The 15,040-nt window shown below is 41.7% G+C and overlaps 3 protein-coding genes and 1 long non-coding RNA gene across 11 annotated transcripts in view; 2 read left to right on the forward strand and 2 right to left on the reverse strand.

Moving 5' to 3' along the window:
- LOC105275851 (broad-complex core protein) overlaps window positions 1–2,436 on the reverse strand; it is a 37,887-nt gene extending 35,451 nt beyond the window's left edge. For 4 of the 8 annotated variants that reach the window (XM_011333000.3, XM_011332997.3, XM_011332999.3 and 1 more), the window contains exons 1-4: window positions 1,861–2,435; window positions 1,318–1,512; window positions 1,030–1,227; window positions 428–938 (exon numbers count right to left, since the gene is read on the reverse strand). In XM_011333000.3, the coding sequence (XP_011331302.1) occupies window positions 428–938; window positions 1,030–1,227; window positions 1,318–1,503 (895 nt within the window). In that variant the 5' untranslated portion in view covers window positions 1,504–1,512; window positions 1,861–2,435. Of the gene's footprint in view, window positions 1–427; window positions 939–1,029; window positions 1,228–1,317; window positions 1,513–1,860 lie in introns of all 8 variants that reach the window. The other 4 variants (XM_011333001.3, XM_011333003.3, XM_011333002.3 and 1 more) reach the window with 2 other exon arrangements.
- Window positions 2,437–2,678: 242 nt separating this feature from the next.
- On the forward strand, window positions 2,679–6,396 carry LOC105275848 (conserved oligomeric Golgi complex subunit 4). Its single transcript, XM_011332992.3, has 10 exons — window positions 2,679–3,191; window positions 3,399–3,596; window positions 3,691–4,065; window positions 4,139–4,347; window positions 4,434–4,632; window positions 4,737–4,984; window positions 5,064–5,286; window positions 5,387–5,653; window positions 5,718–5,903; window positions 6,046–6,396. Exons 1-10 carry the CDS (start codon window positions 3,129–3,131, stop codon window positions 6,301–6,303), a joined length of 2,226 nt encoding a protein of 741 aa, XP_011331294.1. The 5' UTR covers window positions 2,679–3,128; the 3' UTR covers window positions 6,304–6,396.
- LOC113562897 lies at window positions 4,226–6,232 on the reverse strand. The gene is made up of 3 exons (XR_003407228.1): window positions 6,094–6,232; window positions 5,775–6,000; window positions 4,226–4,360 (listed from the first exon to the last, which is right to left on the reverse strand). It is a non-coding gene; the product is annotated as an uncharacterized LOC113562897 (long non-coding RNA).
- Window positions 6,397–6,508: 112 nt separating the features above from the next.
- LOC105275849 (pre-mRNA-processing factor 39) lies at window positions 6,509–15,040 on the forward strand. Its single transcript, XM_011332993.3, has 13 exons — window positions 6,509–6,934; window positions 7,127–7,248; window positions 7,768–7,971; window positions 8,204–8,686; window positions 8,801–8,978; window positions 9,070–9,317; window positions 9,448–9,573; window positions 10,431–10,579; window positions 10,653–11,058; window positions 11,437–11,601; window positions 11,681–12,067; window positions 12,153–12,439; window positions 12,532–15,040. The coding sequence occupies exons 1-13, from the start codon at window positions 6,892–6,894 to the stop codon at window positions 12,824–12,826; spliced, it is 3,093 nt and encodes a 1,030-aa protein (XP_011331295.1). The 5' UTR covers window positions 6,509–6,891; the 3' UTR covers window positions 12,827–15,040.

A 15,040-nucleotide genomic window follows, 5' to 3' on the forward strand; every position in this document is an offset into this window, starting at 1 on the left:
GCGGTGTCAGTTATAGCCTTAATCATGCATTTATTCTCCATTCGTACAAAATGCTCTACAACGCACCTCAAATTTCGTTTTTCCACTTAATGAGCCATGATTTTGTATCGAACACTCGAATCGATTTATTCGATATGTATTCGATTTATAAATTAAATGTTCTACGTTGGCGCTTGTACGCGTCACGTGAAATCTTGATATCTCTTCCCAACAAGATTAAAAAAAGAAAAAATAAATAAAACGTAATAGAAAATTTTTGAATGTTTTATAAAATGATATAGGATACATCACGCGAATATCCGTGATATGTGTAAACGTGTATATCGTTTTTTTATCATCATTTTATCATTTATCAATATAATTTTTTATGGCTAAAAGAATCACCGAGATCCCATATCCTTGATTTCAACCTAATAATGCTACTTACTAGCGTCTGCCGATTGATGATTGCTGTCTAGGACATCCGATGACAATGGATTCGAGTAAAACGTCTGGCTGATGTCGGGCTTCTGCTCGTGATCGGGAGTGTTCGACGACGTGTCGTCCATGGCAACTTTATTCAGCGTGCTGTCACCTATACTCTGATCCTCGTAGCTACAGCTGCTGCCGTCTTGTTCCAGGTATTCGGGCATCTCCAACTTTGGCATGAGAGGAATTATTTCGACTGGATCGGAACCCGGCCCTACCTGATTCTCCAACGTTTTCCCATCGGGATCCTTCGCCGACGAGTTGCTCGCTGCCGAGTTCTTCTCCGCACTGCTCGCGTTAGTGCTGTCACGCGTTTTTCTCCTTTTGTTCGGGAACGCTTCGGGCTGCAGATCGATCGCGTGATATGGCATCGGAGAGGACGGTGACTTATTTCGCTTGTTGTCACCAATGGATTTGCCAGAAGTGTTCTGCAGTTGGACTTCAGGCTCGTTGGGGATCTCTATTTCGTCCTGGGGAAGAGCGCGACGCACGTGAGTAACAAAATTAATTCTACACTTATGCTCCTTGTCATGCGACACGTTTTTCGCATGAATGTCTTACCTCTACTAGACCATCGTTGTCTTTTCCTGTGCCATCTGTAAGGCCTTGCACCGCTAAGAGTTCTGCCGTTGTGAGAAAGCTTGCTAACTGTTCCTGAAGAACGTTCACTTCACCTTGATATATAAAGTTTATCAAGGCAGCCAAGTCTTCGAATTTTACATTACGAAATATTATGACGGGATGTGGACATGGATTTTCCTACGATGCAATAAATGAACGCTATGAAATAAGAACGTTTCCTTTCGTTTGAGCAAGCGCAGGTAAGAAATTATGCGGAAACGTCTTTACCTTAAATAAATCTCTAAAGTATGTACTACATGCAGACAGGAGCATTTTATGTGCCCTAATTCTTTTGCCTTCACAGCTCAGAGTAACATCTACAAGTTCTTCGTCTGTCCTTAACATATCAAAAGCACACGTGATGTGTTTTAGGTAATTGTTCCACCTAAGCGAAAATTGTTGACTGGATGCCATGCTGCTTCTCTGGAAATGAGAAAACAAGTTTCTTGTTAGGTTAGGTAAGTCATTTAATAGATAATTTATATTTTTGGTTAATTTTAATTAACACAAGGAGCTTACTAAATAATAAAACAAATTAGAAAACCTCATATCCACATGTACAATTATTATGAAACAATTACTTGTATGTCTCACAAATTATTATAAGTTATTAAATTATACCATGTCAATTATTAATCACCAAAATCTCTTGTTTTAAAACTCCGACATGTTCACAAAGGTCACCCCGAAATAATTCCAAGTTCAATTACGTCAAAAAGCAAACATCGATCACAGAAAAAACCGCCAAACTCTCGTGTCACCGACTCTTACCTTGGTCGTGCGCGTCCTCGAGGATGTAAACGTGATTCGAGAGAGAATTCGGGTCTGAGGTGTCTCGTATCGTGGCAGCACGAGCGGTGGCGTCGGAACGTGGTCGCGAAAACAATCCTGCGTTCACGCGAAATATGCCGAGAAAAAAGGATGAGGTGGATCGACCGCGCTGTCGATCGTAGACGCGCACACTAGTCGTCGCACGTTTTGCGTGAAAGAAAAATTGTAAACAGCCGTACTGGCCGCACTCTCATGGCACCGTGGAGGCAACACCGTCGTGGGGGGCCCCGTCGCTGGCGCGCCGCGGACTCGTATTCCCGTTCCCCCTTCGCCGCTCTCTTCTGGCCCTCTCTCTCTCTCATTCACAGCTAAACACGTCGGTTTCAGCGAGCGAAACGCACGACGTTATGTAATTCGCATCGCGCTGTGCCGCGGCGTGCCCGTCCGTCCGAAGAGAACCGCCCTGCGTTCCTTCTCGCGTCGCGTTCTTCACAACAAGCTACACTGCAGAGTCGAGTGACAGCTGGCGGCCATTTTCTGTACGGGAATACGCGTATAAGATGCGCGAGAAGGCCCAACCACCCCTCCGTACACCCCCCGTGCGACCCATCGCACGCAATGCGTGCGACGTTCGCGAGGTATCGATGCCGCGGAGGGCGACGCGCCTATTGGCCGAGCTGCACGACCGCGGCGGCATTTACGACGTCGCGTGCGGAACGCGGGCTTTTCAAACGTCGCGTTGAAACGTCACTTGAGGCCCAACAGAGAACACGAGTTATAACTCATTTCTGCATGTTGCATTTAGCAATCAACATAATGATTTTATTAACCTCTAATAACGTCTACTGCGATCTTTAGATTGAATGAGTGAGAGCTTGGAATTACGTAACAGCGTTTCGAATTAAATGAAAATGTTAAGAGAGTTTAGGTTATGTACGCCTATTCTTTTCAGATCATGGCCGTATCAGAATTATCAGAAATATAAATTTAATTACACTGAAAACGCAAAATAGTGATTGAAATAATAAGTAATATCTGTAATTGTACAGTCTTTCTACAACGTAAATGTGTATTTGTTTTATTTGTTAGTATGAAGATTGTTGCAAGAAACCGTATTTGTATTTTGTACACGGTGGCAAAACGTGTTCCATTTATGATGTGATGAATAAAGTCATCGAGTGAATAATTTGTGACGTGTGAAAACCTGAAGTATTTTGGTACTGTAAATTAAAATTACTAATTAATGCAAAGGCATCAATATTGATAACATGGATCTACCAGTGAACGAGGAAAATCTGCAACAGATATTGGATAAGTTGTCTGAGGATGAGGTTTGAATTTGTTATAATTTTTAATTAGTTAATATCTTATTTTTAATGTAGAAAAAGCATGTGTGTGTAAGTCTAAATTGGAAACTAAATTTATCATATAGTGATGCTATTGTGAAAAAGTAGTTGTCCATTTTATTATATACTATACCTTCTCCTACAACTTCTACATATGTTTAGTAAAATTAATAAAAATTAATTTTGTGGCAGACTTCTATAAAGAAAAATCTAGATACCATCCTTGCTCGACAGTGTCACGTAGAGGCAAAGCTACAAAATATCGGCAAAGTATTGCCAAATGTAATAGTAATACGTACGGAAGGGGAAAAGTTTCGTGATATGATCGCTCGTACTAACGAGTTAGCAGAGAACGTTAGTGCTAAAGTAAGGCAACTGGATTTAGCAAGAGTAAGTTTCTGTAATTAATTAATTCCTCTATAAATACGAATTTGAACAATTATTCACTTTTTATATAAATACTGACTTTACTTAATTTTTACAGAGCAGAGTGTGCGAATGTCAAAATAGAGTGAATGACATTCTGGATTTACAATTATGCAGCGAGGGAGTGGCAACGGCGTTGCATAATGAGAATTATGAGCAGGGTGCTGCTCATGTTCACCGTTACTTGGCAATGGATCAACAATTGCTGGAAAGAACAGCAGAAGATGTGTCGGGAGATCATACTAGTATTAGCAGTTCTTTGGTTACCTTGCAGCAAGCCGCGATGCAACTCAGGGCCGTTGTCACGCACAAATTTGATGAAGCTGTGAAATCTGAAGACTTGGCATCCGTCGAGAGATTCTTCAAGATATTTCCACTATTGGGGATGCATTTAGAAGGGCTCAAGAAATTTTGCAGTTATTTGTGTACCAAGGTAAGTGTACCAACATTTTCATTGAGAAAAAGATTCGTTGAGATTCTATTCTTCTCTCTGTTTTTAATATCAGCTCCACGAAACTGCACAGAAGAATCTGGAGGTGGCATTGGAAGTTAAAAGTAACGATAAGAGGGCAGCTGTCATTTTTGCCGACACTATGACTCTCTTGTTCGAAGGAATCGCGCGCATCGTAGAAGTGCATCAACCAATTATCGAGACTTATTACGGGCCTGGTAGACTTTTAATGACAATCTCCATTCTGCAGAAGGAGTGCGATAGGTAAGACGCAAATCTGCAATGATAAATCACAGATAGTTTTACACACTTAAGAAAATGTTCATACATATTATTATTTCAACGAATAGACAGGTGAAGAAAATTATTACAGTGTTCACGAAGCATAGAAACATATCCAAGAACGTGCAAATGATAAATGAGTATTCGCGAAAAGTCCCGAGTCCCGAGAGAATCGATCCCAAGGAGCTCGATCTCCTTCTGGGAGAAATTACTATAATGCATTCGAGAGCGGAACTTTATGTACGTTTCTTGAGGAGGAGAGTGAAGGTAAAAACATTTACTAATAATAATAATAATAATAATATATTCCATAAATAGGAATATTAATAATATTGCATGTAAAATATTCATAATTTTTTAACTATTTGTAGAACGACATAGAGATCAGTACGACGGACGAGACGCAGTGCGCGGAGTTGTTGAATGAATTCGAAGCGATGGTGAACAATTCCGAATTGGCGCACGGAATGCAGGAGCTGCTCGGTGCTTATCTCGCGTTAGAGCGATACTTCCTCGAGGAGAGCGTGAACAAGGCTCTGGGTATGGACGCACTCGACCCGGATCAGCAAACTTCCAGCATGATCGACGACGTGTTCTTCATAGTGCAGAAATGCGTACGGTACGTGTGTCGCCAGGCACGTTTATTTATTTTATTATGGTATCATTGGGAAACCGATGGGAATACAATTTCCGCGTAGACGCGCCATGTCGAGCTGGAGCGTCGACGGTGTTTGCGCCGTGGTCAATATGGCCTGTGGCATCCTGGAAGGCGAGTTTGCGAATAGACTGAGGAACAGACTGCGTCAGGGTTACCCGGCGGGTTACCTCGACCTGGCGCAGGCATACAACGCTCTCCAAACGAGCATACAGCACGGCCGTCTGCAGACCTCTGACACGGAGTATGCCCGGCTCATGTTCTTGGTAAACGGAATTCGCATCTCGATATTTTATTCAAATTATATAATATTTAAAATGAGAAATTCATTATTTGTCGTAACTTACATGGTTACCCATCGCGTAGGCATACCTAAATAACACCGACGTGAGCACCGAGTACGTGGAAACGTTGTGCAAGAGTCTCAGCATGGAGATAGACGCGACGTTCCCGAACATGCAGAAGAAGGATAGGGGCAAGATCGACAGCTGTTTGTCCAGCCTGAAAGGCGTCATACTGATTTTCCGGGGCGTCATCGATTACGGTTTGGAGCAGTTACGCGTCAGCGCCGTGAAGCCTAGAGTTACCCCGTGGGTCGACGCATTTCTGTCTATAGATCATCATATTAACGAGGTATGTGCATGCTGCGCATAGGTAAACCTAAAGTAAATCTAGTGTAACGTAACGAATGGTGCAGGATGAATTACTGAGATACGAAACGGACGAGCCGTTCGTGCAGACGTTAGTCACGAACCTGGACGGCCTGCTCCAAGGATTCAAGGGTAGCCTAACGACCTCCAACTACGACGCACTCATTGGACTTCTGACAGCGGAGGTTACAGCGCGCTTGGAGAAGGTGGTCCTAAAATCGACTTTCAATCGAGTATGTATCTTCGAGAATTTTCAAAGTGCCTCCTCGAAGTACTTCCCACTCGACTGGATCTCGTTCAGTCCCTCGCAAGCGTGCGTCCTTATGGAATCTAATTTTTTTAACACTCTATTAAATCATTTTGACGATATTTCAGGCAGGAGGTCTGATACTGGACAAAGAGATAAGATCGCTAGCCAGTTACCTGGCAGCTGCCACATCGTGGTCGGTGAGGGACAAGTTCGCGCGTTTGACGCAGATCGCCACTATTCTGAGTATAGAAAAGGTGGAGGAACTTGCGGATTATTGCGGAGCGGACGCGATAGCGTGGCGATTAACGCCGTCGGAAGTGCGACGTATCGCGTCTCTGCGAATAGACTTCCGGCCGGAAGATATCAAGAGACTGAAATTGTAACGTCGTTACATCTGTGTCATCGCAATTGTCATATGTTGTCGAGTAAATGTGCTTGTGCAATTAAATATACGTATATTTTACATAGAAAAAGCATATATGTGTAAGATATTATTTATTGTATACTATATATATGTATAAATATATTTTCTGTTCTTTTATTGAATTTAATGCTAAGAACGTAGTTCAATTAAAAAAAAACACTTGCCTTTTTGTCTTTCAAATAAATTCACTTGGACTTCGAAATATTTGTTCCTTCTTAAGGTGCCTTTTTATGCAGCAAATTTTTCGCTACGAATGATTTTTAGCAAGTAGCGAATAATTCGCCGCGAACAGCGAATGATCACGTGACCATCATTCGCGGCGATTATTTCGCTGCATGAAACGGCACCTTTATACGAAAAAAGAAAAAGGATAGAAAATGAAACATCAACTGGATGGAAAGTAGTTTTGAAGCATTCGCAGCGCTAACTGGACTACAGCCTACGTAGCACTACGTCATTGGTAAGCCTGGTTCGACCACGCGCCGCCATTTTCCGCTTCAGTTTTGCGCTGTACATTCCAGAGACCACGTTGAAAGAACGAAGAAAAATGTCGTCCGGTGACGAGGCCGAGATCGCTCTGGCTGAACCAGGTAAGCGTGGAATCTCGCCAACTGTCGATTCGGCCGGTCGAGTCGTCCGGTCGTCACCGGGGAGCCGCGCGTCTGCGGGAAACGTGCGGCGACTGGCGGCGATCGCCCATCCCCCGGTCGCCATTACAGCGAAATGGCGTCTCTCGTATGTACGTAAAATGATATAAATATTTGATGAACTTTTCTTTCCAGTCAGACGCACCAGGTCTGGTCGTGCCCGCAAGACAGTGGTGGGCAAGAAATCACCGGTGAAGAAGCTGCTTGCCAGAGCGACGCGTTCCCCGAGGAAGATCCACGAGATCGAGGAGGCAGAGGTACGATCCCAAGTCCACTCGAGAAACCGGTTACACCGGCATCGATTGCCGCTATCGTGATTTAACTAGATCCCTCTTATCTGTCCTCTTATCCGTGAATTAAAGCAATGGCGAAGTGCTTCCATCTTTTTTTAACGCGCCCTTCATGTTTTCTTCTTGCGTCAATCTGTGCTTGGAATTACTCGAACGGAGTTGTAATTAGGATGCCTGCAACGGTTGCCGACGTAAAGTAATTATTAGTTGCATTTCAAGTGAAGAAGAATTGGATAATTGTTTGGCTCCACCATTAAATACGACGACTAAAATAAGTAAGGTTACTATTTCTGACTCGAGTGGTTGTTATGGTATTGAAATAATGATAACAGAGAGCTGAGGTGTTAACTCGGTGTTAAGCTAGCTGTGATGAAAGTCGCCTTTTCTGCCATGCGACACGTGTAAATGATAATTTATTTAAATAATGAAATGCAAGAGATAATATGGAAACGAACATTTTCTAAACAGCTGATTGCGTGATTGCAGGAGGAAACATCCACGATGGAGGAAACAATGATGGAAAATATACCGGAAAATGGTGTGCAACGATTGTCGGAGATTATTGTCGAGCAACGCAGTGAAGAAGATACTCCCATGTTGCACTTGGAGTTGGAGGATTCTGAGGATGCTAATATGCAAGAAATGAACATGGGCCAGAGCGAGGAGCTGGAGCAAGATATGGAGGACATGGTAAGTGGAGTACGCGGATGTAGTAATATACAATTATATAAATATATCTAATCATATATCTAATCTGACATCACGTGTCATAGTTCCATTCTTGGTCATCTTTCTTTTCCGATTCATGACGAAAAGAAGAAAACCATTGCTGTTTTATCGTATATTTAATCAGTGAATACGAGTGGAAGTGAAAAGTATCGATATTATGTACTCGATGCAATCTTCTACTAATTTGTTACAGGCCAACATGAGAGCGGAAGGCATAATTACAGAAGACAACAGCATGGACAAAGTGGAAATGCTGGCTGAGCGCGGAGACATGGAGATGGAGGGTCAAGATATCAGTAACGACGACTCGAACCAACAACGCGTACTGATCGACTTCCAAGAAGTCATTAACGTGGACGGGAGCACGGTGACACATGAGATTCTAGAGACGGAAGAGGTAGTTCCGGAGGGTATATCCGTGCATACCAGTACTGGAATCCAAATTATGGAAATTGACGATTCACAACAGGAAATGTCGGAAGTTGTAGACGCCATGGGCAAGGTAGAGGAACCCGACATGGAAGTGTCGCAGAGTGACTCCTTGCCGCGTATAGAGATAACAGAGGTGGCTGAAAACGAGGAGGCAGAGGGTGTCAGTGAGGATGACGCGAAAAAAATTGAACCCGATACAGAGGCGGTGTCGGAGGATGAGCTGCCGAACGAGGCAGCAGCCAAGGTGAGAAGCGATAGGTTTACGTTTCCGATATATGTTATTTTATTGACATACGACAGTATAGAACTGACGTAATAGCATTGAAATTTAGGAACAAATATGATTTTGACTGCACAGGAGCCTGAGACTGAGGCAGTGTCGGACGAAGAGTTACCGGTCGCCGCTCCCGCAGACTTGGGCGAAACAGAATCGGTGTCTGAGGACGAATTGCCACCGGACGGTGATAAAAAGAGGAAGGCTGGGGCAAAGTCGACGATCAAAACCGCGGACAAGAAAATCAAAGCAGAGAGCGGAAGTGAGATTTCTTCATATCATGTATTATCGCGAATCTCTGCAATGTGGAAGTGAAAAATTCTGTTTACACGTTTTTTATTTTTTTTTTCCAGCCAAACGCAAATTGAACGCCGAGGGAGAGTACGATCCCAGCTCGCCGACGTCCGAGAACAACGACGAGACCCCGGCGAAAAAGGTCGCCTTGTCAAGCGAAACGGACGCGGGAGACAAACCAGAGATAAAACCGGCGTCGCCGAAGAAGAAAACGTTACCCGAGTTAGAGAAGTATTGGAAAGCTGTCAACGAGGATCCATCCGACTTCACGGGATGGACGTACCTTTTGCAGTACGTTGATCAAGAGGTAGGTAAAAGGATGGACGTTTTACTCTCGTAAAATTCGATTTTATAATTTTCGAATTTTTCTATCTATTATTTTTATTTTATTTTGATTATTTTTAATGATTCTTAAACACACGATTTTCTGTTTGCAGAACGACGCGGAGGCTGCGCGCGAAGCTTACACCAAATTCTTGGAGCGTTATCCATATTGCTACGGTTACTGGAGAAAGTTCGCCGATTACGAGAAGAAGAAGGGCAACCCGGAAAATGTCCAAACGGTGAGTCCGATCGTATATTATGTTCGTTAGGCTATCTCTTATATCATATGATCTCATTATAATTAACGCAATCTAATGAAACTAGCTCGAGTTAGGAAGACGCGTGGGCAGTGTGCACGCACATAAATATGGTTTTCCCTTCCAACAGCCTAGCACGTCTTGCGGCACCTATACGACTCTCTCCGCTACTTATTTAATTATTATTATCCTGCGATACATACAAAAATGCTATATTACATATTTTACTGTCTTATCGATATATATATCGAATATATCAAGTACTTTACCGTACCGATACGTAAGTCGAGCGAGATGACGAGATGCTAGTTTGTTTCTCCATGCTTGCGGCGCGCCTTATCGCGAATGAAACAGCAAAAACGCAAAACAAAACAAAGCAACTGTGTTATACTCTACTGTAAGCATCTGTACACTTACATAGCTTACTACAGAAAGTATTGTAAAAACTTTAAGCATAAGATATGCGCTTACCCTTACTTTATGTAAGTAAGATATGTCGGGTTGGGTGTTAAGTCAAAGTCAGAGACAAAGACTTAGGACACGTGCACGTGCCAGAGAGAGGGAGCAAGAGAGAGTTGGCGGAAGACGCAGTGGCGCCCAGATCGGAACACTCCCTGACTAAGGTGAATGCACAATGCTCTGCAATCTCTGTGTTAAATAAATCTCTTTATTTACAGTACGCGTACGATACGTGAGTATACGTTGCTAAAACAAAACAAAAAAAAGAAACCGTAATGCTTAACGAAAGCTAAAAGCAAAATAGGTATAAGATCTACCCGCCGATAAGCCCAATCAGTTGTAAGCTGCTCTAAATATGATCCACGGATCCGTTACCGCAGGTGTTCGACCAAGGCTTGAAAGCTATTTCGCTAAGCGTCGACCTGTGGCTGCATTACATCAACCACTGTAGAACCGTCTACGAAAAGGACGAGGAGAAGCTCCGGGAGCAATACGAGAGAGCCATACAAGCTTGCGGGCTCGAATTCAGGTAAAACAAAAAATCTACACTTTACGCTCATGTTCACTGATGAAAGTATCTGACGAGTGTTGCGTGACAACAGATCAGATCGTCTCTGGGAGAGCTACATTAAATGGGAACTGGATGGGAAACGTCTGAGCAGAGTGACAGCGCTGTACGACCGCTTACTGTCGACACCCACTCTCGGCTACATCTCCCACTTCGAGGCCTTCCAAGAATTCGTGTCGTCCAACCTGCCGAATCGTATCCTCAGCGTGGATGACTTTCTCGCGTTACGCGCCGAGGTGAAGGCTCTTCTCAAGTCGGACGACGTCGCCCCGACATCCGCCGCCGACGACGCGCCGCCCGGCGAGGAGCCCCCGCCGCACGAGGTGCCGCCTACCGACGAGGAGACGCGCGCCATTCGGGAGAAGATCATCAGCAGCAGGCGCAAAATGCACAAAGCAAATGTTAACGCCGTGGCTGCGAGATGGTCGTACGAGGAGGGAGTACGTAACAATCGATTTATGTACATTCATTATAATTACAGTTTCGAACAAAGTTAGATATAAATCTGTTAGATAGAATCTTTGTGCATTCATCACGCTGAAAGGTTTTTACCGTTGGCAAATGAACGAAAAACTCATTTCGATTTCTCACCATAATTCTAGAACTACCTAATCGCGCAGTAAATGTGGATTCGTTGTAATATACAGAAGTCTCTTTTACAATCTTTTGCGTAGTAAGTAAAAAATCGAAATATATTCTCCAAATTACCAAAGCATTTCAAATGCATTAATACTTCATGTCGAGTGAATGATACTTATTAATTTGACTCGCGTGACGTCCAGGACGTTTTTCGTAATCGCACAATGTGTGGTCGACAGATAAAGAGACCGTACTTCCACGTGAAACCACTGGAGCGGTGCCAATTAAAGAACTGGAAGGAGTATCTCGATTTCGAGATCGAGCAGAAGGATCAGCATCGGATAGTCATCCTATTCGAGAGGTGTCTTATAGCTTGCGCGCTTTATGACGAGTTTTGGATGCGAGTAAGTAAATGTCAGACGGTGTACCCGTCGCTAATGATATCAAGTGCAGAGTTGAGTGGTTAAATATTTCCATTTTCAGTTCGTGCGCTATTTGGAATCGTTGAAGGGAGAGAACACAGAAAAAATCCGTGACGTGTACTCGAGAGCTTGCATGGTGCATCACCCGAAGAAACCGAATCTGCATCTGCAGTGGGCCATCTTCGAGGAGGGCCAGGATAACTTCGAGAAAGCCGCCGCCATATTAGAGAATATCGACAGTGTGTTACCGAACTTGCTGCAAGTGGCGTACCGACGGATAAACTTGGAACGCCGTCGCGGCGACCTCGAGAAAGCGTGCACGTTATACGAGAATTACATCGGCAACAGTAAGAACAGGACAATCGCAAATAATATTGCCGTCAAGTACGCACGGTTCCTGTGTAAAGTGAAGAACGACGTCGACAAGGCGATTAAAGTGCTAATGAAGGTACGTGTAAATGCGGAAGTCGCTATCTCAATCGTTTATTCGACTCGTATTTTCTTAGCTAACGTGTACGTTATTTTTCCTGCAGGCCACAGACAAAGACAAAGACAATCCTAGGCTATACCTGCAGCTGATAGACCTAGGCATGCAACGAGCACCAGTAGACACTCAAGAAATAGTAGGTTACATGGATATGTTCATAGAGAGGGAACACGCGGACCTTGAGCAAAGAGTGCTCTTCGCGCAGCGCAAGGTAGAATTCTTGGAGGACTTCAGCCCCGATATCCGGCAAGTGCTGAAGGCCCACGAGCAATTCCAGAAGTGCATTAAGCAGGCGAAAGAGAGGAAGAAGACCAAGGGCGACGACACCAAAACGTAAGTATTTAAAAAAAAATTGACTCCAACTGTAATGCTGAAAAATATTGAATTTCTCTCGATAAAAAATGATTTTATCACACATATTGCAGCGATTCTTCGCCTCCAAAGAAAGTCAAGACCGATCAGTCGAACGTGCCACCTCCACCATCGATGGGCTCGCAGTCTTCATACCAGTACAGCAGTGGCCCGAGCGGGCCGTACCAGTCGCAGCAACAGTTCCAGGGTGGACAATACGGCGGTCAGGGTGGCTACCAGCAAGGCTATCAGCAGTATCCACCTCCGTCAGATCCGAATTACGCAAACTATCAGAATTGGCAGTACGGCCAGGGTGGACCACAGGCTTACGGACCTTATAATCAGTGGGGCTCTTACAATTACTATTAATATCGATCACGTAAACATCCCTAAGAACCATGTTAGAAGACTATGGTTAACTGTGTCTACTGTACATTTTCTAGTGTTTTATTCTGTCGATTTGACGACTTAGATATCAAGAGGAAGCGAAGTTATTAATTGTCCAAGTACCTCGGTATCCTGACGTGAGCGTGTGTGTTGTTGATTATTACAACGGCCTCTTTCTGTATCAAATACTTGGTGTCATATGCATGAATATGTATTATCTGTATCGAATGAACTGTACACCACTAGCAGAATTTCACTCCTTACATAATATCGTTCTCATATATCTCGTTCCATTAAAATCCCCGACTTAATAAATGATAATTTATTATAACTATTGTTTTGAGAAAGAGACAAAATTGTAAAATGTCTTATGATAAAATCATAAGTTACGTTAGTCGTATTTGTTATATAAAAAAATACCAAAGACTTGGAAAATTTATTCATGACAAAATCTCAGGTGAATATTAAATTTTCAAGATATCGAAAAATTTTATCGAAGCGAACAAGCGTAAAATCTTGCTAGTGGTGTACAGATTTCCTAGGATTTCCAATATATATAAATATATATATATGTGTGTGTGTTCACTTCAAAGCGTTGAATGTGAAAACGTGGGTTCAATGGATGAATTAAACCCGCAAGAATTAATAAAGTTATAGATCCTGCAATAATTATTGCATAATATATACGAATTTCAACAACTTTCTATATCTTACGATGCACTGCAACGTATTAATCGCATTGCAAATGACGTATGCACTCGCAAAGTTTGTATAAACCGTCGTAACAAATCGCTGTTTGCTCTCCGTGAACAAGTTATGATCGTTCCGGATCATTATCCGCTCGATTTTTCTTTGTTAAATTTCCCCACGTAATGATACTCGTCACCATAATCGAACGAGCTTAATTAACTAGCGCAGGATATTCGAGGATACCTTTTATTAATTAATTGAAAATCATGTTCGTTAGTTTTCATCATTTGAAACTTGTGGTCATTCATTAACAACAAGCTTGTTACTTTGGCGCATAAAACGATATTAATCTCATTTCAGTAATGACTATTAATAATTATTAATTAGATCGCAACGTCTTTTAATGATTTTAAAAAATAAACGTTTTCTGAAGTATAAGTGACGTGAAATGACAAAATCACAATATAATTTCATGATTATTCATTATGTGTTTTTTAAATATTCCAATTACTTACATATATCTGCATTATTTGTGATTGGAAATTGAATAAATGATTTATTATTATATATATATATATAAATCTTGCAGTTTGAGACAAGATAAAAATATAAAACTTTGTAAATTGATTTCGAGTGCGAGTAAAGGGATTTTAATGACATCAATTGTTAGATTTCAAATGTTTACTCAAGTATATCAGACCTCGAATATATTAAATTGACATGATTTCGGGAATTAGTACCATTTTATGTTGCGTACAGATGTTTATGTTCAAGTTTATGTAAAGATTGAACATTTTCTCGCATTTCGTTTACTTTCATACAATCTTTTTTGTTCTTAAATTTTTTTTATTAAGACAACTTTCTCAAAAACTTGCGAGTTAAAATCGTGTAATAAAATCTAAGACAAATGCTGGCTACGTCTAACAAACTTAAAACGAAATACACAGGTATATTAGAAATTTTCTATCCTAATTTTTTATCATTTAAGGATATGATTAAAATTTTGCGAAATTATTTAACATTTTTCAGTGCTCTAGTTTCAGCGTAATAACAAGTTTTTAATTATCTATATTATATCCTAGAATATTTTGGAAAACATTAATGACTTATTGTATAACGTAATTTTGAACTTTTCAACAAATGAGTAGAGGATTGTCGTAAATGACTGTGTTAATTTCATTTCAGTGGAATATGCGGAGAAAGAGAATTAAAATTTAAGAAAAATTAAACAATATATACCTAACCAGCTCTAGACTATATGCTTGTCAAATACTTGCAAAATCTAAGTATCAAATGCATATTATATATGTACCCGTATATATGATGCGGATTGGCAACAAAATTAAGTCGGAGTAGTCGAAAATTTGGCAGACAAACGAATTTAGTTTCAAAATCGACGTTAAGTTAGTAGAAAAAGAATATCTCTCTCACTCACTCTCTTTATATATATGTATAATGTATAACTTCGTTTAGAACGAATATAAGTTAATTGTCATGATAAACTTA

Source organism: Ooceraea biroi, chromosome 11 (genome assembly GCF_003672135.1).
Source record: "Ooceraea biroi isolate clonal line C1 chromosome 11, Obir_v5.4, whole genome shotgun sequence".
Classification (NCBI taxonomy): domain Eukaryota; kingdom Metazoa; phylum Arthropoda; class Insecta; order Hymenoptera; family Formicidae; genus Ooceraea; species Ooceraea biroi.